The following is a 25,314-nucleotide window of genomic DNA, read 5'->3' as shown; positions in this document are numbered from 1 at the left end:
TATCCGTGATTTCGGCCAGATTACCTTTTTGTTTATTGGTCATATTTTTAACAATCATCTTGGTCTTATTTCTATTTATTCGCAGTCCGGCAACCTCACCATATTTAGATAATTCTTCCAATAGCTTTGGTCCCGTCTGACATGGATCCTCCATAATAAAAACCAGATCGTCCGCGAAAGCTTGCAATTTAAAGGTTTCCTTTTTAATGGTTAATCCTTTTATCTTTGGGTCGTTTCTTATAGTTCTCGTTAATACTTCAAGAGTCAATATAAACAGCAACGGTGATAAGGGGCAGCCTTGCCGTGTTCCCTTTTGAATTTGAAACTTGCTAGATGCTTCCCCATTAATAATTATTTTTGCTTCCTGATTGTCATAAATTGCCCTAATTATATTTATAAATTTTTCTCCCGTATTCATAAAGCTAAGCTGTTGGCACAAAAAAGACCATTTAACATTGTCAAATGCCTTTTGGGCGTCTAAGAAAAGTAATGCCATCTGTTGTTCGCTATGTAATTCATAGTACTCCAATGTATCTAATATTATTCTAATGTTGTGCTTAGTGTGTCTCTTAGCGAGAAAACCATTTTGATCTGCGTGTATGAAATCATTCAGAAATCGTTTCAATCGTTCCGCTATAATTGATGTAAATATCTTGTAGTCCGAGTTAAGAAGTGATATGGGTCTGTAATTTTGGATTAATGTATGGTCTGTGTTATCTTTCGGAATAAGGGTTATGTTTGCCTCTAGCCAAGATTTAGGCGTCCTTGCGCCTTCTAATACTGCGTTAAATACCTCCACTAGGGGTTGAGCTAGGATATTTTGTAATTCTTTATAAATTTCTGATGGAAGACCGTCGGGTCCCGATGCTTTATTATTCTTTTGTGCATTAATAGCTTTTATCACCTCAGATAGTCGAATTTCCTCGTTTAACATATTTCTGGTATCTTCTGTGACCTTAGGTAGTTTGGCTCTTTGAAAATATTCCTCCATTTTCTCCACACTTGCCTGACTATCTTCTTTGTATAAACGTTCATAAAATTCCTGGGCTATAATTTTTTTTTTTTCCTCCTGGTGGAATATTCTCCCTTCCTCATCTCGTAGTTCGTGAATCCAGTTTTTCCCCTTTTGTTTTCCCAATTTGTATGCGAGCCACCGGCCCGGTTTATTTGCATTTTCAAAAAAATTTTGTTTCGTGTTTCTCAATTGTTGTGCTAATTTCTCTTTGTCTAGAATGTTAAGTTTGTGTTTAATCAGATCCATAGATTGCTTGATATTCTCTTTTTGTGGATCTTGTTGGAGTGTAACTTCTAAGCTCTTATATTCCTCTTCTAATCTTTCCCGTTGTTGTCTTTTCCCCTTATTTTTATATACCATATATGCCCTCGCTGCCCCTCTCATCATTGCCTTAGCTGTATCCCAATTGTTTTGTACTGAGGTGTCTATAGCTTTATTTTCCTTAAAGAAAAAACTTAGTTCTCTCTCCATCTTAGATTTGAATTCGTCTTCTTTTAAAATTGCTCTTTGAAGCGTCCATCTGGGTATTTTTTTGGAACCTTTCCAGATAAGTTTAATAGGATTGTGATCTGCCCAAGTACCTGTCGCTATATGTACCTCGTCTATTTCTGAACTAATTTCTTTCGTCATCCATACCATGTCTATTCTAGACCATGAGTTATGTCGGTTGGAGTAATATGTATATTGTCTAGCCTTACGATTTCTTTCCCTCCAGACATCTTGGATATTTAGTTCCTCAGCCAAGTTAAGAAAAGATCTCGGTAGAGTTCTTCTCTTCTTTTTCCTAAGCGTCTTTCCCATATAATCCAAATTTATATCTAGGATAGCATTAAAATCTCCTATTAAACAAATCTCCTCATAATCAATGCTACATATCTTATTGTGAAGTGTTTTGAAAAATTGTTCTTGGTTATGGTTTGGGGCATATATCTCTACCATCATGACCTTCCTGTGATTTATTATAACCTCGACTATCAGTATTCTACCCTCTTTATCGTTATAAATTTGTTTTGCAGTCAATTTTGGGTTTACATATAGTGCCACTCCTCTCTTTTTCTTGTGTCGGTCTAAGGAAACGAATAGGTTCCCTATTCTTGGTTGTACTAACAAATATTTTTGTTGTTCCTTTATATGGACTTCTTGTATTGCCACGATATCCAATTGTTGGTGAATAAGCCTATTAAAAAATTTCCGCCTTTTCACTGGCGAATTCAATCCATTAATATTCACAGACATAATACTACACTCACCTCCCTTCATCTTACTTATTTCTGGTTTTTGTGGATCTCGTGATTCGGGGCTCTCTCTCTTCCTTGTCTCTAGTTCCATGTTTCTCTGTTAACTCACCGGATTTGTTCCTTCTATCCTCTGTAGCTAAGATCTTCCCATCCATTGCCACACGTATTGTATCTCTTTCTCTTACCTCCCTTCCATCTTGATCTTCTAAATCTACTTCCTCTTGGCTATGGAAGTGGCGTTTGTAAAAATCTTCTGCCTTCTCTATCGTGTCCAGTCTATGCCTTCTATCCTGCCACGTAACTAGAATACCCTCTGGAGTTAGCCATCTAAAGTTTACATTTTCTCTTATTAGTTTGGATGTTAAGAATTGATAGCCGCGTCTCAGATCCCTCATCCTTTTAGGTATCTGTTTAAGGATGGTGATTGGTTGGCCCCGAAATTCTAATGGTTCCTCTCTAGATCTATGCAGAAGCTCATCCCGAATTGATTTTTTAACTAACCTTACATGTACTTCTTTTGGGAGGTTGTGCCTTCTCGCATAATTAGTTTGGACCCTGTATGTTTCATCAATTTCCGCCAGCATTTCCTCCTTCCCTACACCGAGTGCCTTTGCCATCAGTTCTGCCATCATGACCAACAGATCTTCCCCTCTTTTTTCTTGAACGTTCTGGAAGCGTAGATAATGAGCAGCCTTTTCTGCTTCCAGAAAAATGACTGTTGTTTCTAATTCCTTATTAGCCTGAAGGAGTGTTTCATTTAAATCATCTACTCTCTTTTCCTCTTTTTCCATTCTAGCTTCCATATCTTGAAGTCTTTGTTCATTTTTGACTAATTGCTGTTGAATCCCTTCAAATTTATCATCTATCGCTTGGATTTTCCCCTTTAATTCACCAGTGTCGTTTCTTATTTGGCCTATTTCTCTCTTCATCTCCTCGTGGTTTTTGGCCATTGCCTCGTGTAGGTTTTGCAAAAGGGCATGTAAATCTTTAAAGGAATTCGAGTTAGATCTTTCCCTTTGCAGCATATCCTCTATAGATTTCTGATTGGAGGGACTTGAGGCCATCCCCTGTCCCTGTGCTGCCGCCTTTTTGCCAGCGCTAGGCTTAGTTGCTCCCGAGATACTTGTCATGTTTCCCCAATTATAACAGCGTTTTATCAATGTATAAATACCCTGAGTCTTATATAAACCTTTTAACTCTATGACAAAAGATATATAAAACAGTTACCACCAGATACTTATTACCAACTAAGCAATTTATATAATAGAATTCTATAGTATGAATATAATCAAAGTCACGTTCTTCTTCTTTTTTTTTCCCCCCCCCCCCCGTTTCCGGCGCAGAAATTGGCACCTTTTCCGTCTTCCTCTGCTGTCAAAGACCAGTAGGTGTCCCACTAAACAAACCTCCAGTTACTAAATTGCTATATCAAATGGCCGCCCGTGACAAGTAGAGTAGAATTTCAAAAGTTTCAAAAGTTCACAAATTCAAAATTTACCAGGATAGACCAGACTAGACCAAGCTGATCGCTTTCCACGCCCGGCAATCCAGAGTTCAGTCTCTAAGGCTCCAAAGCTCAGACTTTGACCTGTTGTAGCTTTTCTCCAGCTAGAATACAGTCATATAGTCTTCGGCTTTCTTTCCCTTGCTGTTTTTGCCAAACGCCTCCCTCAAGACTTCTATCGCCGCTTATTCCCTCTCCGTGAGGCTCCCACTTCGAACCAGTACCTCTTTCACAAGCGCTTCCTATTTAATATTCGGATACACTCTCCGTCAGCTCCGCTCTACCGTTGTCCCGCTGCTTACGTGCTAGCTCCGTCCCTCTGTCAGATCTTCATGTCGGCCATTACTGGCCTCCTTCTCCCCGGTTCGCTCGCATCAGACTTTCTCCGGATCTTCAACACGAACTGCCGCTCATGAAGGTTCTCCGGGCTGCCTGCAACTTCGGATGTCCCTACAGGACCTCCTGAAGCTCCGAAAAGCCCCCGCGAACACTGGGTGAGAGGTTGTGCGTGGAGAGAGCTCCGTTCACACAGCCGCCCGCTCTGACAGTTGGCTCCGCCCCCCCAAACTGATTCTTATCAGTCCGTCCTACTCTCTCTATTTTCCCCCCCTGGTTCTATGACTTTGTTTGATTTCTCCAGTTACTATCTGTCACCCTTCGATTATCTACGTATCACCTTTGCTGCTTCATCTGTTTCCTCTTGCCCTGGGGTCCTGGTTCATCCTTTCTATATTTATCCCATTTGCTGTCTGAAAAAGGTATCAGACCATGGAGCATAAGTGGTTACTTTCTTGGGGCAACATTCAATGCTTTTTCTTTCTAGGTTTGAAAAAGTTAAGGCTGGTAAGGCTACAGCAAATGAAGCTTTGCCTCCTGGCTCCACACATCCATACACTAAATCAAGTTTAGTTTAAAAAGAATGCATACTGTATCACCTCAACTCATTGTGCCTATTCAGGAATCTGTGTTTCATATCTAGACAAGATGACCCAGAGTTATTATTGAAGGCTGATTGCAAAAAAAAAAAAAGTCTTTGCTGGGGGAATCGGTAGGAGGACCATGTTCTATACCTTTTAGAGTACTCCAATTTGAAACAAATAACTGGACAGGGATATTGATTCATTAAAGATGATCACTAATTCACCAACTCACCACCTTCCCTTTTTCCCCTGATTCCAGTCCAAAGAAGTTTTGGAATTTGCAAGATTTGGAGATGTATTATTTTGTGTGGTATACATGAATGCCTTGTATAAACAATAATTGTATGGGTTGTCTTTTAAATAAATAGCAATAGTACTTAGATTTATATACCGCTTAGCACTGTTTTACAGCCCTCTCTGAGAGATTTAGAGAGTCAGCATATTGCCGCAAACAATCTGAGTCCTCATTTTACTGACCTCGGAAGGATGGAAGGCTAAGTCAATCTTGAGCCAGTGAAGATCGAACTGCTGGCAATCGGCAGAATTAGCCTGCCAAACTGCATTCTAACCACTGCGCCACCACGACGCTTTCAACTCTTTCCTGAATAGTGACTACAGGGTTTTAAAAAGAGAGTTTTTAATTTTAAAATAAATAAATTGTATTTAAATACAATACATTTAAATAAGTACAAGCTGCTTGCCAGGACAGAAGGAAATCAACTTGCTTAGTCAGTTACCAATTGGGTTCTTCACTTTTTTTCCAACCAACATCTTTATCTGTGTTTGTTAATGACATCATAAGTAGATATTACACTAATTAAGTTAACTAGACAACTTCATAACTATAAGCGTTGGTAAAGCAAGGCAACCAAAAGGCTTGCAATCTATCTGTTTGCTTAGTCAGCATCCGGTAGGTTTTGAGTCTCAGATAACGCAATTATATTTGCTCTTAAACTTCTGGCCCCTCTGCCTCCTTTGCTGCTGTTGTAGGCGTTTGCTCTCTTTGTGAAAGCCAAGGAAGTGGAAGTTGACATGCCTGCTTGCCAAAGGGCAATTTCCTGGAGATGCTGCCAACAGACATTCAAAGATCTGACTGGCATTCACAGACATGTGGCTTCTCAACATTCAGGTGACGTTGGGCAGCAAGCATCTGTGATCTTAAAGCAGATGGCCGGCATTGGAATCAATCCTGCTTCTGTGGATGAAACATCTAGGCCCAGCAAGACTCTAGACAGAAACCAGGAGGTGATCTACAAGCTCCCAGATATAAGTCACATTGATACTAATGAAATGAAAAGGTAAGAAAGAATTATCCTTATCTTGAGCTAGGGTGAATCTGTTCACTTTCTTCTGTCTTCACTCATCCCACTTCCTAACGATTGATGGTCTTCTGCTCTGCTGGTGATTATCAATCATCTGTCATCTAGGAAACCTCTGATCACAGAGAGACTTATGATCTATGATTGAGGAGCATCAGTTCCATGTTGTTGGGAATGATCACTGCCACCAAAAGACTGGTAGTATTTTTACCTTCCATTGACCAATTTAGATGCCCTTGCCCTCCAGTTTAGCTGTCATGGCTAGGCTTTTTACACGTCCCATTTATATCCCTTTCACGTTCCTTAAGGAAACTGTTTCTTCACTTAAAATGTAATGGATGACTATAAAGGGTTAGAGATGGTTTCTTGAATTGAGTTTGACAAGTGGTTACAAAACTGAACCTCTAACATTTGGTCGGTAATTTAAGAGTTGGACATCTAAACTCTGGCGTTTTATGAAGTTCAGCTTCTTCATTTAAGGAAACAGAGGTGGAGATGGGAGAATGGAAGCAGGAATAGGCTCTTAAGGTCTTCCTGGTATACTTGGTTTACCATCCATTATCATTTTCTCAGAGACAAAGTCAGTTGGAGGAGGGGCCAACAAGATGGTTTGACCTGAGAGGTGAACTGCACAATTTTCTTCTCTTTTTAAAAACTTAGGAGGTGACAACAACTTCTCACAGATACTTTCCCTAAATGAGAGATTACATTCTTTGTTTCTCCAACTCTCTGTAATCATAAAGTTTATAATTAGTGTGTATCGACTTGTTTATGATTTGCTGTAAAATCTCAAAGCAGGTATGAGAAGGAGAGGCAGAATGGTTCAAAACGAGGTGTGTGTGTGTGTGCGTGCGTGCGTGCGCATGCATATGCCTTCGTGCACACAAATACAGTTTTGCAGAATGATATGATACCCAAACAAAAGTAAAAAAAAATAATTCAATGCTTATGACATGGCTCTCTTCATTGCATAAATCTTCATTGCATAAATCAAGAGGGTAGACAACAATTAAAAGCAGACACAAGGCAATAAACTAGCGCCAAGCTAGCGCCAAGCTTGTACATTTAGTCATGCAGATATAGAATTTGGACACTAACTATTCCCTCCCCTCTTTTTAGCGAAGTTGGGAAAGTTTTGCTATACTATTGCTACTGTGAGGTAGCAGATCCTGTGGGACTTTGTATGTGGCAGAAGGCTTTATGTCAGCATCTGCATCTCACTGGCAAGGTAAGTGATTCCCTCACGGTCCCCTTTTTGAAATAACTGCTATAATCTGAGTTTTAATTGAAATTTTAGTTAATTATTTCTGTTTTGTCTTGTACAGGTAGTCCTCAACTTAAAACCATTTTTATTGATCATTCAAAATTACAGCGCCTCTGCAAGAAGTTACTTATGACCGTTTTTCATACTTATAACCATTGCAGCATCCCTGTGGTCACATGATCAGAATTCACACACTGGGCAACTGGCATGTATTTATGACAGTTGAACTGCCCTGAGGTTCTGACAAGCAAAGCCAATGGGGAAGCGAGATTCACTTAACAATCGTATTACTAACTTAACAACTGCAGTGATTCACTTAACAACTGTGGCAAGGAAGGTCGTAAAATGGGGCAAAATTCAGTTAACAGCTGTCTTGCTTAGCAATGGAAATGATGGGCTCAATTGTGGTTGTAAGTTGAGGACTGCCCGTATATATTAACAATGTTAGTTATATTAAACACCATTATTTGGAGAAAAAACAGGTATAGTTTCAATAAATCATCATCATCATCATCATGATAGGCAGCCTGGCCTATCTAAATAATATCTAATAATATCTAAATAATCTAAATAGAATCATCCCTGACAACAATTTTGGAGGAACATCATCTCGTTCACTTTCAGACATTATGTAGGAAATGTACCGTATATACTTGAGTATAAGCCGAATTTTTCAGCCCACTTTTTGGGCTGAAAAATTCCACTTCGGCTTATACTCCAGTCAACAAAAAAACTTACCGAGGACTTGTGCGCGGCCGAGGCTTTGGTGCTTCCGGGATCGCCCGCACCTCTCCCAAGCCACCGCCGTCCGAGACCTGCCGAAGTTTGGGGAGGTTTGGGGAGGTGCGCGCGCACCTCCCCAAACTCCGCGCCTTGCCTGCCTGCTTCTTTCCGCAGCGGAAAGAAGCAGGCAGGCAGGGCGCGGAGGAACGGAGACTTGCCAACGTTTGGGGAGGTTTGGGCGCCTCCCCAAACCTCGGCAGGTCTCCGTTCCTCCGCGCAGACCTGCCGACGTTTGGGGAGGTTTGGGCGCCTCCCCAAACCTCCCCAAACCTCGGCAGGTCTCCGTTCCTCCTGCCGACCTTTGGGGAGGTTTGGGCGCCTCCCCAAACCTCCCCAAACCTCGGCAGGTCTCCGTTCCTCCTGCCGACCTTTGGGGAGGTTTGGGCGCCTCCCCAAACCTCGGCAGGTCTCCGTTCCTCCGCGCAGACCTGCCGACCTTTGGGGAGGTTTGGGCGCCTCCCCAAACGTCCCCAAACCTCGGCAGGTCTCCGTTCCTGTTTGGGGAGGTTTGGGCGCCTCCCCAAACCTCCCCAAACCTCGGCAGGTCTCCGTTCCTCCGCGCAGACCTGCCGACGTTTGGGGAGGTTTGGGCGCCTCCCCAAACCTCCCCAAACCTCGGCAGGTCTCCGTTCCTGTTTGGGGAGGTTTGGGCGCCTCCCCAAACCTCCCCAAACCTCGGCAGGTCTCCGTTCCTCCGCGCAGACCTGCCGACCTTTGGGGAGGTTTGGGCGCCTCCCCAAACGTCCCCAAACCTCGGCAGGTCTCCGTTCCTGTTTGGGGAGGTTTGGGCGCCTCCCCAAACCTCCCCAAACCTCGGCAGGTCTCCGTTCCTCCGCGCAGACCTGCCGACCTTTGGGGAGGTTTGGGCGCCTCCCCAAACCTCGGCAGGTCTGCGCGGAGGAACGGAGACCTGCCGAGGTTTGGGGAGGTTTGGGGAGGCGCCCAAACCTCCCCAAAGGTCGGCAGGAGGAACGGAGACCTGCCGAGGTTTGGGGAGGTTTGGGGAGGCGCCCAAACCTCCCCAAAGGTCGGCAGGAGGAACGGAGACCTGCCGAGGTTTGGGGAGGTTTGGGGAGGCGCCCAAACCTCCCCAAAGGTCGGCAGGTCTGCGCGGAGGAACGGAGACCTGCAGAGGTTTGGGGAGGTTTGGGGAGGCGCCCAAACCTCCCCAAAGGTCGGCAGGAGGAACGGAGACCTGCCGAGGTTTGGGGAGGTTTGGGGAGGCGCCCAAACCTCCCCAAAGGTCGGCAGGAGGAACGGAGACCTGCCGAGGTTTGGGGAGGCGCCCAAACCTCCCCAAAGGTCGGCAGGTCTGCGCGGAGGAACGGAGACCTGGGGAGGTTTGGGGAGGCGCCCAAACCTCCCCAAAGGTCGGCAGGAGGAACGGAGACCTGCCGAGGTTTGGGGAGGTTTGGGGAGGCGCCCAAACCTCCCCAAAGGTCGGCAGGAGGAACGGAGACCTGCCGAGGTTTGGGGAGGCGCCCAAACCTCCCCAAAGGTCGGCAGGAGGAACGGAGACCTGCCGAGGTTTGGGGAGGCGCCCAAACCTCCCCAAAGGTCGGCAGGAGGAACGGAGACCTGCCGAGGTTTGGGGAGGTTTGGGGAGGCGCCCAAACCTCCCCAAAGGTCGGCAGGAGGAACGGAGACCTGCCGAGGTTTGGGGAGGCACCCAAACCTCCCCAAAGGTCGGCAGGTCTGCGCGGAGGAACGGAGACCTGCAGAGGTTTGGGGAGGCGCCCAAACCTCCCCAAAGGTCGGCAGGAGGAACGGAGACCTGCCGAGGTTTGGGGAGGCGCCCAAACCTCCCCAAAGGTCGGCAGGAGGAACGGAGACCTGCCGAGGTTTGGGGAGGTTTGGGGAGGCGCCCAAACCTCCCCAAAGGTCGACCTGCCGAGGTTTGGGGAGGTTTGGGGAGGCGCCCAAACCTCCCCAAAGGTCGGCAGGAGGAACGGAGACCTGCCGAGGTTTGGGGAGGTTTGGGGAGGCGCCCAAACCTCCCCAAAGGTCGGCAGGAGGAACGGAGACCTGCCGACGAGCCGCGGCCACACAGGGTATTCCTGTGTATTCAGGCTTGCAAAATGGCGGATCGAGCCTCTGCTGGCGGCAGAGGCTTGCAGAACGGCGGATCGGCTTATACTCGAGTCAATAACTTTTTCCAGTTTTTGGGGGTGAAATTGGGGGTCTCGGCTTATACTCGAGTCGGCTTATACTCAAGTATATACGGTATTTATTAAATTATTTGAAGATTATTAGAACATTTATATTGGCGCATACCCGCACATGGCAACTCAAGGTGGTTTAAAAGGACATAAAAGCACAATGTAAAAGAAAAATAAAAATAATAAAAATAATAACCCCCCACCCCGGCGACAACATGCATTCATACCAGCTATTTAATGGGCTCCATTCTGCTCTGGGCTCCCAGGCTTACTGGCAGAACCGCGTCTTCAGGGCCTTCTGAGTGGGGGCCCGTCTAATTTCCAGAGGGATGATGTTCCAGAGGGAGGGAGCCATCACGGAAAAGGCCCTTCTTCTGGGTCCTGCCAGATGTATTTCCTTAGGGGATGGAACCCACAACATTCCTTGCCTCCCTGCTCTAATGGGTCGGGTAGATGTGACCGGCAAGAGACCTGATCACCTGGTCCCAAGCCATGAAGGGCTTTAAAGGTGACAACCAGAACCTTGAATTGCACCCAAAAGCAAATCGGCAACCAATCACCTCAGGAGAGGGGATACATGTGCACACTGAGGTCTTCACAAAACCATGTTGGCTGCTGCATTTTGCACCAACTGGAGCTTCCAGATGCTTTTCAGGGGCAGCCCCATGTAGAGCGCATTGCAATAGACTAGGGCATGAGTGACCGTGAGTAGGCATTGTTGATCCAGGAAAGGGCATAACTGGTGCACAACCCGCAATTGCGCAAAGGCCCCCCTGGCTACAAAGTCCAGGAGAACCCCTAGATTACACACAGGGTCTGTTTTGGGGCAGTGCCACTCCATCCAAGACCAAAGGGAATTCTCCATGGTCCAAAGAACCCCAAACCCGGAGCCATTCGGTCTTGCCAGGGTTCAGTTTCAACCCATTGCTCCCCATCCAGCCCCTAACAGCCTCCAGGCACTGAGAGAGGTCAGGGCATTGCTTAACTCTCCATGGGCTGAGACATACAGGTTCACAGTCTTTTCTGGCACTGGATTTGTCTAAACAAACCTATAAATAATACAAGATCTTGCAGGATTTTTGCAGCTTTCAAAATGTTTCATTTTCAGAGTGAAGCAGAGTTGTTTGTTGGGCAACTTAAGGCGTGCCCTGACTCCTGGGTATTATTTTGCTGCCTCAAAACAAGCTTTTTATGCTGGGTGGGAAGAGAGCTCTTTTTGTTTTTAAAGTATTTCCTACAAATCAAGCTCAGAAGCAAATATCAGCCAGCATCTCCAACACAGATTCAGAGCAGATTGCATTTGAACAATCCCAAGATAATTCTTAAGAACATGCTAAGCCTCTCCCTTTTTTGATGTTGCCTTTGGTTTGAATTAAATTTAGATGCAGTTGAACAAGAACAAATTGTAGGTTGGGCATAATTGAAATGTTGTGCATACTTTCCTACGGGTAAGTCCTAGTGGATTCTGTTAAGATCCCTTCTGAATACACAGGTAGTCCTCAAATTATGATTACAATTGAGCCCAACATTTCTGTTGCTAAGCGAGACAAGTTTTAAATGAATTTTGCCACATTTTATTACCTTTCTTGCCACAGTTGTTAAGTGAACCACTGCAGTTGTTAAGAGAGTGTGGCTTCCCCATTGTTTGTCAGAAGGTCACAAAAGGGGATCACATGACCCTGGGACACTGTAACCGTCATAAATATAAATCGGTTGCCAAGCATTTAAATTTTGATCATGTGACCATGGGGATGTTGCAATGGTTGTAAGTATGAAAAACGGTCATGTCACTTTTTTCAGTGCCATTATAACTAAATGAACTGTCGTAAGTCGAGGACTACCTGTATCCAGATAGACCTTGGTTGCATATCTTGTAATGACTCTTCCTACTTGGCTTCTAGGTTCGAATTGCTTCAGAAGGAATTAATGGAACTGTAGGTGGAAGCAGGACATCTACTAACCTATATATGGATGCAATGCTATCTCATCCCCTCTTCAAAGACATTTTGACAAAGGAAGATTTCAAGGTGAGAGACAGACAAAGCAGTCTGGCTGCCTGGTGACCCAACAGTGACCATTTTATTAAAGACCTTTCTTCCCCCCACAAACTTTCGCTTTGTGAATTTTTTTTTATGCAGCATGAATGTAGAGTTCTCCCAGGTCCTATAGCATTCCAAGAGAGGTCAAAAGAAATCCCACCTGTTTTCTTCAATAGAAAGGCTCATATCTGAGTCCTCTGCCTCTATCAAATAAGGTCCAAGGGCTGGATATATTTCTTTATATGCTAAGAGGCTGATGTCAGCAGGTGGAGTTTGGGGGAAGGGAACTACTGCTCTCTGACCACATATGTTCTTACTGTTGAGGTGGATCAATGGAGGAAGGCCTTTGGCTCCATCTATGATTTATTTCGGAAGGGACGCGGTGGCTCAGTGGGTTGGGACGCTGAGCTTGTCGATCAGAAGATCGGCAGTTTGGCGGGTCAAATCCCGAGTGCCGCGTAGCAGAGTGAGCGCCTGTTACTCGTCCCAGCTTCTGCCAGCCTAGCAGTTCGAAAGCACGTAAAAATGCAAGTAGAAAAATAGGGACCGCTATGGTGGGAAGGTAACAGCGTTCCGTGCGCCTTTGGCGTCTAGTCATGCCGGCCACATGACCACGGAGACGTCCTCGGACAAGCGCTGGCTCTTCGGCTTTGAAACAGAGATGAGCACCGGCCCCTAGAGTTGGAAACGACTAGCACGCATGTGCGGGGGAACCTTTACCTTTACCTTATGATTTATTTCATCTTGTGTGATGTTTCTCTGCAGACGTGAAAAGGAGGAGGGCAATGACCTCCCTCTTCCTTTTCCTGGGTAGACAGCTATCCTTCATCTTCAAGAGAAAAAAACAAAAACAGAGCGCAGGTTTATGTAAGAAATATGGACCTAAAGTTTAGTTTTGTGTGTAGGTGTTCTATTGGATCATTCCCAAGTGTGCTCCTCCTGGTTTCACCCACTCGACACCCTACCTTGGCAAAAAGGAGGAGCCAGCCAAACTGCTAAGATAACTTCATCTGGAATGCATGCAAACTTACCTTATTGAGTGGGGAAAGCTACTTGACCGCTTAGTGCACAGGTCCGCAACCCGCAGCTCCGGAGCCGCATGCGGCTCTTTCAGCCGTCTCCTGCGGCTCCCAGTCCTTTGCCATGTGCAGTCCAAAAAAAAAAAAGTGGGACTAAAAAAGTTCAACCAATCAATTCAAATATGCAGGGTAGGTGCATATCTCGCCTTGGCTCCACTCTTCAGTCAAACCCTGTTCTGCGCATGCGCGCATGTACGAACATGTGCACACATTTTTTGCGGCTCCCAGTTTTTCCTTTTGTGAGGGAACCGGTTCCGAGTGGCTCTTTCACTGTTTCAGGTTGCTGACCCCTGGGCTTAGTGGATTGTGCTAGATCTGTGGGAAGCATGTTCTGTATCCCCAGGGCAATTGTGCCCTTCAGGAAAGCTCCTATTAAATGTCGTCACTCTCAAACAGGATGAGTAAACTATTTGGAAAAATCAAACCTTGTCAAAGGTTTATTCAACAGGGTTGCTCCTAAATCTTTTTGACTAAATTAAGCTACAGGTGGACTTCATAAACACTGGTTTCCCCACCTTTGATTTCCAGGGGATTGGGGCAGATGAGAGAGAGGGATGATGGGGCAGGAAAGATTATTGACCCTCTTAAGCCAACATGGAAACTAACATTTCTTTGCAACTGCCTCTTTCCTTCCCTTGATTCCTCAGACCAGTGTAGGAGGAGCCCATTGTTTTCCAGATCTTCGAATTGGCGTGTTTGAAGAAATAGTGCCTATGGGAATTCACCCAGAAAAAGTCTCTTACAAAGAAACTGGTATGGAACTGATCATAGATGAGCAGTTTTTTGTTTTTTAATGTCAAGGGTTGGATTCCCCCAGAGTAATTTCTTGGGGGGAAAAGTGCTGGCGAAAGGTAGAATAAAAGTATAAAGTGGGTGTGGCCACTGTATTGTCTCTCTCTTCCTCCCGCTCCTTTTTATTGTCCATCCTCTTTCCTCCCAGCCAATGAGCTGACACGGAAAACGCAGAACGTTTTTGCTGGAAATCCAAACTTATCCCTTTTGAAACTAAGCCTACTGTGATTTACACGAATCAGATGGAAGGCCGTAACCTCAAGGAACCAAAATAGCAGCTGCAGAACAGGATTACACTCATGTTTGAAGTCTAGTATACAATTATTTAGGAAAAAAACTTTCTAGAATAAAGTAGGATTTGCCAAGGAGAGGTGTGTGTATGCACATTTGGCTCACTGTACTGACTTACAGTATCTTCTTACTCTCTTTTAATTCTTGGTAGGAATCCGTTTGGCGCCAAAGGAGTTTCATGCAGAAGTTGAGAAATACCTTTCTCAGAGTCACGATGCCCAGATGGATACGATTTTGCTGGACTGTAGGAACTTCTATGAAAGTAAAATAGTAGGTAGCTTTAATTTGGGTGTGTTGTTGTTGCCTCCTTTGGATTTACACACCTGACATTGTAAGAATGCACACTAGGAACTTACATGCATGACACATACATGTCCATGTTAAGAGACTTTTAAACACCGATTCAGTAGTACCTTGTCTATTTCCTCCCTTTTAAACTTTGAGATGGATAAGCTATCTTTTAAAAACTGAACTTTTAAATAATCTTGAAGATGAAAGAAAATATATAGTTATCAGCTGTGTAGATGACACCGAGTAAGAAAGATTGGCTAACTGTTTACCGGGCAAAACAAAATTCCCTTGTTAGGTCTAAACATTGAGTCATATCCAGCAGTAGTGTGAGAGAACCTGCATCTGGTAGGGAAAACTGAATGCATTAACACAGGATTCGGGGCAGTGTATGTGAGCTGCATCTCAGAATAGTAGTAGACCTCCAGTCTTATATAGCAATTAAAAAGACCATTATAACCTTGAACTGCATTAATAATAGCATTACGTGCAGAACATGATAGGCGAGTGCTCTGTTGAACTCCGCATTGGTTAAACCACAGTTAGGATACTATTGAGAAGTCTGTAAGGCTGGAAAAGGTGGAGGGAAAGAGGATGAACATCAGCAAGGAGGGTGGACTTGATTACACGAGCAATAGATGCACTGCTGGAAGTCTGGAATGGGGACAGATCATCCTGGAGACGGTCTTCCTTTTTTGGTCACAACCAACTTGATGGCACATATCAATAGAATACTATTGTAATCAATTGGGAACTATGTACTTAAGATGAGCAGCTATGCATGCTAATGTTCTAAAAGAATCATTGTGCTTGTGGTCTACAAATCCCTAAAAGAAAGAGAAAGTGGACCTGTATTGGAACTGGGGACAAGAAAGAGCCAACACATTACAAGAGAAGGAATTCTTTGGTTGTAGCCACTGTGGCTTTTGGCCTCCTCATTTCCTTTTACTACTGACCATTCCAAGCATAACTGCCTTTTCCAGTGAGTTTGAGCACATTACTTGGCTGAAAAAGTAAGGTAGAATTTTGTGGGTTTTGCCTTCCAGTGATACATCTGATTTTATACACTCACTTGTTTGTCTCCTTTGTTTTCCAAGGAGCCTAGTCCAACACCACAGCTTGATCACGTTGATTTTCCTCTTGTCTAAATTTTTTTTCATGGTCCAAGGTAGCCGGACTATAGGTAGCTATGGGAAACAAAATTATGCAGACTAATCTGCATTTAGTTGCCAGGATGAGGTCTCTTGCTTTTCCATACTTGATTCATGTTTATCATTGCTGTGCAATCCAGGGCAATTTGTCACTTTATTTCTGGACCTTATTCAATGCTTTGATCAATCTGCATCCTAGGAAAGTGATTCAGTTTCTTCTTAAACAATGGAATCACCTGCCTAGACCAGGGGTGTCAAACTCAATTTCATTGAGGGCCGCATCAGCACTGTAGTTGCCCTCAGGGGGTCGGGTGGGTATGGCCAGGGTGGGCGTGGCCTACTGGGTGGGCGTGGCTAGAGTGCGTATGGCCTACTGGTTGGGCGTGGCCAGCTCTACATCCTTCGCATCAAGGGTGCCTATGGTGGCCTGGGCAGGAGTGGCACAGATCTGAGGGTCTCTGGCAGAAGGAGGGTCTCTGGGCCAGGGCCAAGGCAGTGGGGGCCATTCCCTCATTGTTTCCAGGATGGCTTCGCGGGCCACATGAAACCACTTCACGGGCCGGATCCGGCCCCCGGGCCTTGTGTTTGACATGTCTGGTCTAGAACAATTGTGGCTTGTTCCTAAGTGGAGCTTTTCAACCAGGGCCTGGATGGCTGCTTGTCAGGGATGCATTGAGTGGATTGGATGTCCTATAATATCCTTCCAACTCATTTTTTCTATGTTCTGAAGAAATCCAGCAGTGAGATAATATGGTACCATGACAGCTGCATTTGTTCCTGATTTTATCTTTTAGATAAAAGGTTAGATAATGCTTTTTTTTAAAAAAAATTACAGGGGCATTTCCAAGGCTGTCTGGCTCCCAACATTAGGAAGTTCAGCTATTTCCCCATCTACATCGATGAGAATTTGGACCTTTTCAGGGGCAAGCGCGTCCTGATGTATTGCACGGGAGGTATCCGCTGCGAGCGGAGCTCAGCCTACCTCAGGTCTAAGGTGAGTCACCTCAGGGGAGAGGACTTAACTTGGAATTGGTCAGATGTAGGAAATAGCAGGATTTGCACAAGGCCTTCATAGTTTCCCTGGCAGATCTACTACCGTGTTTCCCTGAAAGTAAACCCTACTCCAAAAGTAAGCCCCAGCTGATGGGGGAGGGCTAATATAAGCCCTACCCCCAAATAAGCCCTAGCTTGGGGTGGGGCGAGTCAGCCCAGAGTTGTGTGACAGCCAGAGCGCCTCCCCCCACCGGCCTGCCAGGGCCCTTTGCCAGCGGTCGCCGGTGGAACTGGCTACCACTAGCTCCACCCTCTCCATCCCACTGTCTGCTTACTTCGCCGCATGTTTGTGGGACTAAAAAAAAAACGTTCGGTCAGACTTTCTAACTTCTGGCGAGATCTCAAGAAGTTAGAAAGTCTGATTGAACTGTTTTTTTTTTAAACCGGTAGTCCCACAAACACGCGACAAAAGCTGAGAAGCGAACAGAGAAATGCAATGCAGCTGAAAGGCAGGTTAGTAAAAAAGTGCTTGGGGGAGGTGAGGGCATCTGGGCGGGGAGGGTGCGGAAACCTTACCCTCCACGGCTTTGGCACGTGGAAGGAAGCAACTCCACATACACACACACCCGCCACCTGCCTCGCCTCCTTACCTCGTGGTGGCGGCAGCAGCCAGCCAGGCGGAAGGTGATTCGGCAGGAGCAGCTGGTAGAGGCTAAAAGCGCCCAGCCAGCATGAGAGCTGCAGCACCCACCCATAGCCCAGGGCCTGCAGCACCGAATAGGCATGCAGGCTGGCACTCAGCAGCCCAAAGTAAAACCTAGTGCTTACTTCAGAGCCCAAAAGAAAGTACCACAGGGTCTTACTTTTGGGGAAACACGGTAGGTCCAATCTTCTGGCAGTTACATAATGCTGAACAAAGTCAGACTCTAGATAACCACAGATTTAACCTGCACAAAATTGCCGGAAGTATTTAAATTAATTAACTGTTCAAAAAGAGCTGGAAAAGAACACCTGCTCTTTCACAACCTGTAATGGATGAATCATTGCAGTTTAGATAAAGATCAAAGCTATCCTTTCATAATTTTGTGGATCCAGCTGTGCACTAAACAGATGCCTTTGTTCAATACAGGATAAACAAATGGAGTAAATCTTGCCTTTGCTGCAAAATGTGTTCTGCATGTGGCCCTTATGCTAAGGAGCAAACAGCTGAACCAGAACCCTTTGTAAAAGATAGTATTGTTTAGCATCACCCAGCCTTCTTTGACGTAATGCAGAGTTTACCTTCATTACAGTTGGGTGACCTGTCCTAGAAGACCTTCTAGCTCATTAATTGGGATCTTGTCTAATTTAGTGTCTGAGAACTCTTCTGCTCAAGGGGAGGCAAGTTCTGGATGGGGGCAATTCAGCCTCCTACTTTGTTGGTAGGCTTTCCAATGATGCAATGGGGCTGAAATGTTTAGGGCCCTTTTTTATGCTTTGGGGAAATTTTTTTTATTTTATTTTTTTATTTTAATCCCATTTATATCCCGCCCTTCTCCGAAGACTCAGGGCGGCTTACAATCTAAGCACAAATTAAATGTGCTTAGCAGTAGCCTTCATTCTATGTATATGCCTGCTTATTAGGGCTTTCGCCTCCCCCCCCAAAGCGGCATTATTACAAAGTCAGCTTATTGCCCCCAACAATCTGGGTCCTCATTTTACCTACCTCGGAAGGATGGAAGGCTGAGTCAACCTTGAGCCTGGTGGGATGCGAACCTGCACTAATTGCAGGCAGCTGGTGTTACTTGAGGCATTAGCCCACTGCTCCACCAATTGGGGTGAAGATGTTTAAGAATAGAAATGGGGAGAGTTTTATATCATGGAGATCTGTGCTCCCCAGTCTCCCTTTCTCTTTAGATAGGAGGGTTAGGGTTAGAGCTTGATTCAAAGATCTTTATAATTAATAGCCAGGCTGTTCTGGCAGTTTCATCACCTTGTTCAATCTTAAAATTTTGTTTTCACTCCTGGGTCAGCCTCTGAAAAAACAAGCTCTTCAAAACAAATCCAGACGCAACTGAATTGCTAACTCTTGTGAGGTCACAAATATACACAACCCACACACTGACAGAGCAGTTTTGTCCTTCAGGTTCAGTCTTGACTCCTGGAGACTGCCTGGACAAGTCCCTGTGCTTTTCTTGGAAAATTTTTGGAAGTGGTTAGCTATTGGCCTGCTTCTTAGATCTGAGAGAGGGGGACTGGCCCCCAAAATCACCCAGTTTCCTTTATACCTAAGGTGGGATTATAATTCAGGCTGTTCCAGTTTCTAGCCTGATGCCTTAACCACTACGTCAGACTGGCTCTGCTAGCAATTCTGTAATTTGAAGTCTACACATCGCCAACATTGCTCTAGCCTAGAGCTAGGCCTTTGAGCTCATACGTAATGGCCTAGCACAGGGGTAGGCAAACTTGGCTCTTTTATGACTCGTGGACTTCAACTCCCAGAATTCCTGAGCCAGCCATGCTGAGGGGAAAGGGAGAGTTTCCAAGCTGAGCCATGCTGGCTCAGGAATTCTGGGAGATGAAGTCCACGAGTCACAAAAGAGCCAAGGTTGCCTACCCCTGGCCTAGCATGATTCTACAGGTTAGTTTTCAGGATATGAGACAGGTTGGCTTCTGCTGTCAGTTAATATAGAATCCAATACTTCTTAGTTGTTGTTGAAAAAGGAAGAAAGGAGTAGAAAATTCACATCTTGCTTGGCTTATATCTGCTCATGAAATAAATGCAGCAAAGCGATATACTCCACGTGTTCTGATACCTGACTGGTTGTAGATTGTAGAACCTTTTCTTGGCTTTTCAGAAGTTCTAAAATAATATTGGATGCGGTATTGCTTTCAACCAGGGTGTCTGCACAGAAGTGTATCATCTCAAAGGTGGCATCCACAAGTACCTAGAAGAATTTCCTGATGGGTTCTACAGAGGGAAGCTTTTTGTTTTTGATGAACGTTACGCCATTTCCTCAAACAGCGATGTCATTTCAGGTAAAGTATGTTCTTTCCAGTCTGAGCAGCACTTTTTGCTGCATGCATCCTGTAAGCCCAGTAGTTTGCAAACTACTGTAGAATGGGGCCGTCTCCTGCTCAGCCTTCTTCAATTAGCTGCCCTCTGTATGAAGAGCAAGATGGCTGGGCCTAATGAGAGGCTGTAGTCCAGTTCATCCAGCTGGGGAAAATTATTTGGAAACACCAAGAGTTTTTTCCTTCATACTTAGGTTGTGTTTTTTTTTAATGAGACACTGACTCGCTGCCTATATCTCCTATGCTGGCATATATTTTATCTTAATTCAGTCACAATTAAAGCCCAGGCTGAACATACGGTACATCATAGGTCGGACACTGCTCTTCCTCCAAGTGTTTTAAAATGTTGAATTTGGACCAGAGAAATTCAAGTTCAAGTATCTGCCCTTCCATCGCTGGAAGATGAAGGCAAGCTATACTTTTTCAACTAATTTACATTACAAGGTTGTGGTTGTAGGAATATAGTAACCTTCGGTTTAATATACTGAGTTTAATGGACTTCAGAAACAATGGGCATTTTTGTACTTGTTCTTCAGTTTCATTTAATGTTAATTTGCTACACTGAGGTCTTATTGCCATTTTTAAAAAATTATGTCACTACACAAATGACGTATGCCGATACAGATGACCTATATTCGGATTTAACGGACATTTGGATTTAACAGGTCTACTTCCTTTTGAATAGTCAATTAAATTAAGGGCTTACTGTAAAAGGAGGAGCCTCTCGTGACTAGCGTGAACTTGCAGAGTAATTATGGGGCATAAATGCAGTACATAACTAATGTGGAATGTTTGGTTTAAGCTAAATGTGCTGTGAGATCCAAACCACTGTATTCATAAAGCACAACTTATGATTTAGCTGTCGCAACTAATTCCAATCCATTGTGGATTACTGAATAAACCATGGATAGTAAATGGTAGCTCTGTAAGTCCTATCATGCTCTGCCTAAGATCATCGGAAAAATAGGGTCAGCAGTAACCATAAACAATCTAAGCTTGCTTTCCTCCCCTCCAGCTTGCCGTTACTGTGGGACACTCTGGGACCAGTACCGTCTTTGCTCTACCCAGCTCTGCCGTCAACTTGTCCTGACATGCCAGAGATGCCAACAAAAAGGGTTTACAGCCTGTTGTCCTCTCTGCCAGGAGAAAGGTGTAGCACTGGCTTCAGCACCTTCAGAACGAAGCTTCAAAGAGGAATGTGAATGTACAGAGACCCGGCAGCAGGTACCCGTGGAACGCCATTTGACAACCCCTGAAGTTACACTCCCTCATGATTGCCTGAGATGCCAGTTCTGAGATGTGTTTTAATGGGATTTGAGGGAGTTAATTGTGTGGGGCGGTTGAGCAAATCTTCAGTTCCAGCTGCAGTCAAAATTTCAGTGTGTGATTGGATTCCTCTCAGAAGAAATTGCATGGAGGGGAAAGATTCGACCATATTTAGAGTCTTTCACGAGACAGCTTGAAGTTCTAATATGTGATGCTTTAGGACGGCCTAATTTACAGTGAAAAAAAATAGAAAAATGGGTCTCAACTCATTAGGGAAGGCTACAATGCATTCGCCATTAATTTTAACAAGTTGCATAGAATTCTGTACAGTTATGAATGTTGCTGACTACCAGTAACAGAACTAATGGGATATCATCTCATGACTGTGAGTTGGGCCGTATTGCAGCGTTAGACAAGTTTTTTCATCCCGAGGATTACACTTTGGGACATAGGAATTAGGATTGCTAATATTATATAATTAGACAAAGAGGGGTTTAACCTTTTGATCCATTTTCAGGAGTGTTAGGGACAGAAGTATAAGGTGCTTGTTTTGCTCAATTCCCAAGTCAAACTTGCCCCAGTTTTAGGGAAGAGATGTTTCAGAGTTTAAAGGGCATGTTAAACATTTAAAAGATCTCCTATCTGTAAATAGGAGGAAGCTTTATGTATACCGCCTTAAATTGCACAAAGGTAAGATATAATAATAATAATTTAATAATAATGTCATCCTTTGTGCTGTTTTAAATCCCCCAATCTTTCTTCAGATGAACAATGAGTCCAAAGATTAAAGCCATGCCTGTTCCTGGATGCTTGCTGCTCTGAATCATTACAGATTCTAATGCTACCATGAGCATCGATGGGAATTCCCCATGTCCCTTAGCTGTGGAATTGTAATCTCCATTTGAGGAGGGCAGAACATGACACTGTAAAGTGGGAGACATAAAAAGAAATGGTACCCTCTTTTGGCAAGAGAGAGGCAAAATCATATTTGTATGGCGTCAACTGTTTCAGCCACTGTGCAGAATGTAAGGTCACCCTCTGTCGAGGGAGTGTAGAAGACTTGTGCAGTGAGTAGAGGTATCCCCATCAACAGTGCAGGGAGATTAGCAAATCTTGCCTAGGTACTAATTACTTTGCTCTTGCAGAGCAAATGGACTGGAATGAATCGAAAACCTCAAATAAAGCTTTTGAGCATTATATCCCATGCAGCTTTTTGCAAAAGCCTGTTAGATCAGGGAGACTGTCGCTAAGAGATAGCGAAACAGAAACACGATACAAAAAACATTCACTTTGCAAGCATAAAGAGGCCTGACGCACTCTTATGTGTAATATCAGATTTAATCTATATTTTAACTTCAGTTCTTCAGGAAAATTAGAAATAACCAACATCCCATTCAGCAGCTGCCTTTCTTGCTTAGGACGGTGTTTCTCAACTTGGCACCTTTCAGATTGGTGGACTTCAACTCCCAGAATTCCTCAGTCAGCATCTTAAAATTGCCAAGGTTGAGAAACCCTGGCTTAGGCAAACAGTGGCCTTACATATTTTTGTGCTGCAGGGCTGTGAACTGCTTTAAGTTTAATAGATGATTCTAATACTCAGTTCCAACTTAGGGTTCTGGATGTTGCTGGCTGGTTGCAATTTTCAAGTCTTTAAAGTGATTATATATATTGGGATAATAAAAATGCTGTTTGATTAGCAGAATCTTTCTAATTCTTTCAAGATGAAAATAAAATATTTTTTAACATTTCTGCTACATTTACAGAGCAGTATTGCATCTTTTTATTGTTACTACTCATGCATATCCAAGCGCGCACACGCGCACGCACACACACACACACAAATAAATCCATACAAAAACTAGGCTGTAATCTAATTATAACTTCAAGCTATTTCCGAGCGATGATATATTTCACCAGAATCCAAAATTGCACTTTATGGTTAACAGGGTAAAACTTTGAATTATTCTTTAAAAATAAAGATGTTATATTCTACAAATTGATAGTGAAGACCTTTGCCTATAATCACTATTTAATTTAAAATTATCATGTGCGAAGGTGTCATATAAAAAACAAGCTGCATTAAATCACCGCACAGTTGCTCTGCTTCCGTAAGCCTTCATAAACCAGGGCAAGCTTACAGACCCATCTGTACAACCAAAACTACACCCCAGTTCGACACTTGGGAAGGATGGGTCCAGTCAGGTCTGCAAGTCGTCTTTTTCTCACTGAGGAAAAAAAATACAGTTGAGGTCAGGATACGTTTCTTATGTATAGAAATGGGGAGGTCCATAAATACTCTAAATTCTTGAATTACAAGACCAGAGAGAAGGGCAAGTAACCCTAGGTGTAACAATTAGAATACTAAACATCTAATCATCTTTGAACAAACCTCACCAATTTATTGTTGGATATTTAAAGAGAGAAATCAAAGATCCGAAAACACTGTACCCTAAGCTGAATTAATTACCAGGGTTCCTTTTGTGCCCTTATCGTGGCTAATCAATTTTCTTGGAAAACACATTTTTGTGAAGTACTAATGACTATTACATCCTTTCTCCAAGACTAAAACTGGAATTCCTAGGTTTCTAAAATGTCAATTTAACAGTGCAATGCTATAGCTATCAAATCAGAAGTAATCCTTACGTTAGCTAAACTAACAAACAAATACACACAAGACTATACCCTCTGTCTAGAGCAAGTGTTTCCAAATTTTCAGACTGCAGAACCTGTTCCTAAAAAAAAAAATCAGAATCCCTGATCAAAAAGAGCTTCTGCATGTCAACTGACAAGCCCTGTCCTATTGACAGTGTTGCTACTGCTGCCTCTGAAGAGCATTGTCCAGGTGAGAGCAGATAGAATAGAGCTGGAAGGGACCTTGGAGGTCTTCTAGTCCAGCCCCCTGCTCAAGCAGGAGAACTTATACCGTATCAGACAGGTGATTGTCTAGCCTCTTCTTAAAAATCTCCAGTGAAGGAGCACCCATGATTTCTGGAAGTAAGCTGTTCCATTGGTTGATTGTCCTCACTGTCAGGAAGTTTCTCCTTAATTCCAGGTTGCTTCCCTCTTTGATCAGTTTCCAACCATTGTTTCTCATCCTTCCCTCTGGTGCTTTGGTGAACAACCTGACTCTCTCTTCTTTGTGGCAGCCCCTCAGATACTGGAATACTGCTATCATGTCTCCCCTATTTCTTCTTTTCTTTAGCCAAACTCAAGTCTTGCAGCTGTTCTTTGTATGTTTTAGTCTCCACTGTATTAAAAGCTTTTTTTTCCTTTGCTCCTTGCAAAGTTTTTTTTTATCCCATTAGTTCCACAAAACTCAGTTTACATCCTTGCAGAACCCAGTTTGAAAAACCCTGGCCTAGAATATGTAACTGTCCATTGCAATTAGACTAAAAAGAATTCCAGACTCTGCATGTTTGTTTTACCCCTTCTCTCCCCGTCCAAATTTCTGCAGAAATTACTTCAAGTTGGATTCTTAATTAAGTAACTCTGGTTGCAGTTTCCCATTTTTATGATTGTTTGGGAAAAATCAACTCTAGTTAGAAGAGTTGCTACTGAGTGGAAATGGTACAAAAGGCAGCTCTGGTTTAGGGCTGAAAGGGTCAACAGCTTTAATTTTTTTTCCACCACAGAAGGTCTAGACATTGTGCATGGGAATAAACATTTTAAAAATCTTCACCTAGTTGGAAAAATCAAGTTAAATGCCAGCTGTTGAAGTAGCTCTTCACAAAACAGACACACCAAGTGTTTTTTCCTAACAAAAATAAGCACTGCCCTGTTTTTAATCAGATTGAATTGCTGGCATTACAATAAGGGCAACCCTAATGGACAAATGAGCTTTAAGAGAGGTTATGATGTCTGGAGAACATCATATAACCTCATCTGGCCTGGGCCTGGTCGGACAGCCGCATGTTCTGTGCTTGGGCTAAAAACCTTTGGGACTGTCTACATTGAGGAAGGTTGTTTTTAAGCAACTCTTGTTCTAGCTGAAATCACATGATACTCAATTGCAAAAGTCAATCACATATGTATAAGCAGAAGGCAAAGGAAGAACAAGGACAGAATGAAAGAGTGAATCACATCAATTCAACCATGAAGATAGGAGGTATTTTCCTTCCAATAAGAGAGCTATTTCCAAAGAATAAAAGGACATCCTAGA

General features: G+C 43.9%; 2 protein-coding genes across 5 annotated transcripts in view; one reads left to right on the top strand and one right to left on the bottom strand.

Moving 5' to 3' along the window:
• TSTD2 (thiosulfate sulfurtransferase like domain containing 2) overlaps positions 1–25,314 on the top strand; it is a gene marked incomplete at its 3' end in the record, with an annotated part of 34,903 nt that overhangs the window by 8,106 nt on the left and 1,483 nt on the right. The window contains exons 3-10 of one of the 2 annotated variants that reach the window (XM_081320865.1): positions 5,668–5,975; positions 7,116–7,224; positions 12,104–12,229; positions 13,968–14,073; positions 14,555–14,673; positions 16,678–16,836; positions 19,715–19,853; positions 20,905–21,113. In XM_081320865.1, coding sequence (XP_081176991.1) covers positions 5,668–5,975; positions 7,116–7,224; positions 12,104–12,229; positions 13,968–14,073; positions 14,555–14,673; positions 16,678–16,836; positions 19,715–19,853; positions 20,905–21,113 — 1,275 coding nt within the window. Of the gene's footprint in view, positions 1–5,667; positions 5,976–7,115; positions 7,225–12,103; positions 12,230–13,967; positions 14,074–14,554; positions 14,674–16,677; positions 16,837–19,714; positions 19,854–20,904; positions 21,186–25,314 lie in introns of those variants that run through there. The other variant, XM_081320864.1, reaches the window with a different exon arrangement.
• Positions 21,224–25,314, bottom strand: part of TMOD1 (tropomodulin 1) — a 36,862-nt gene continuing 32,771 nt past the window's right edge. For all 3 annotated transcript variants that reach the window (XM_081320867.1, XM_081320868.1, XM_081320866.1), the window contains one exon: positions 21,224–23,380. Coding sequence is in view for 1 of the 3 variants with exons in the window: in XM_081320866.1 (XP_081176992.1) it covers positions 23,316–23,380 (65 nt within the window). In the remaining 2 variants the exon portion in view is untranslated. The remainder of the gene's footprint in view (positions 23,381–25,314) is intronic.

Source organism: Vipera berus (assembly GCF_964194415.1).
Source record: "Vipera berus genome assembly, chromosome: 2".
Lineage (NCBI taxonomy): Eukaryota > Metazoa > Chordata > Lepidosauria > Squamata > Viperidae > Vipera > Vipera berus.
This window is presented reverse-complemented; position numbering and strand designations above follow the sequence as displayed.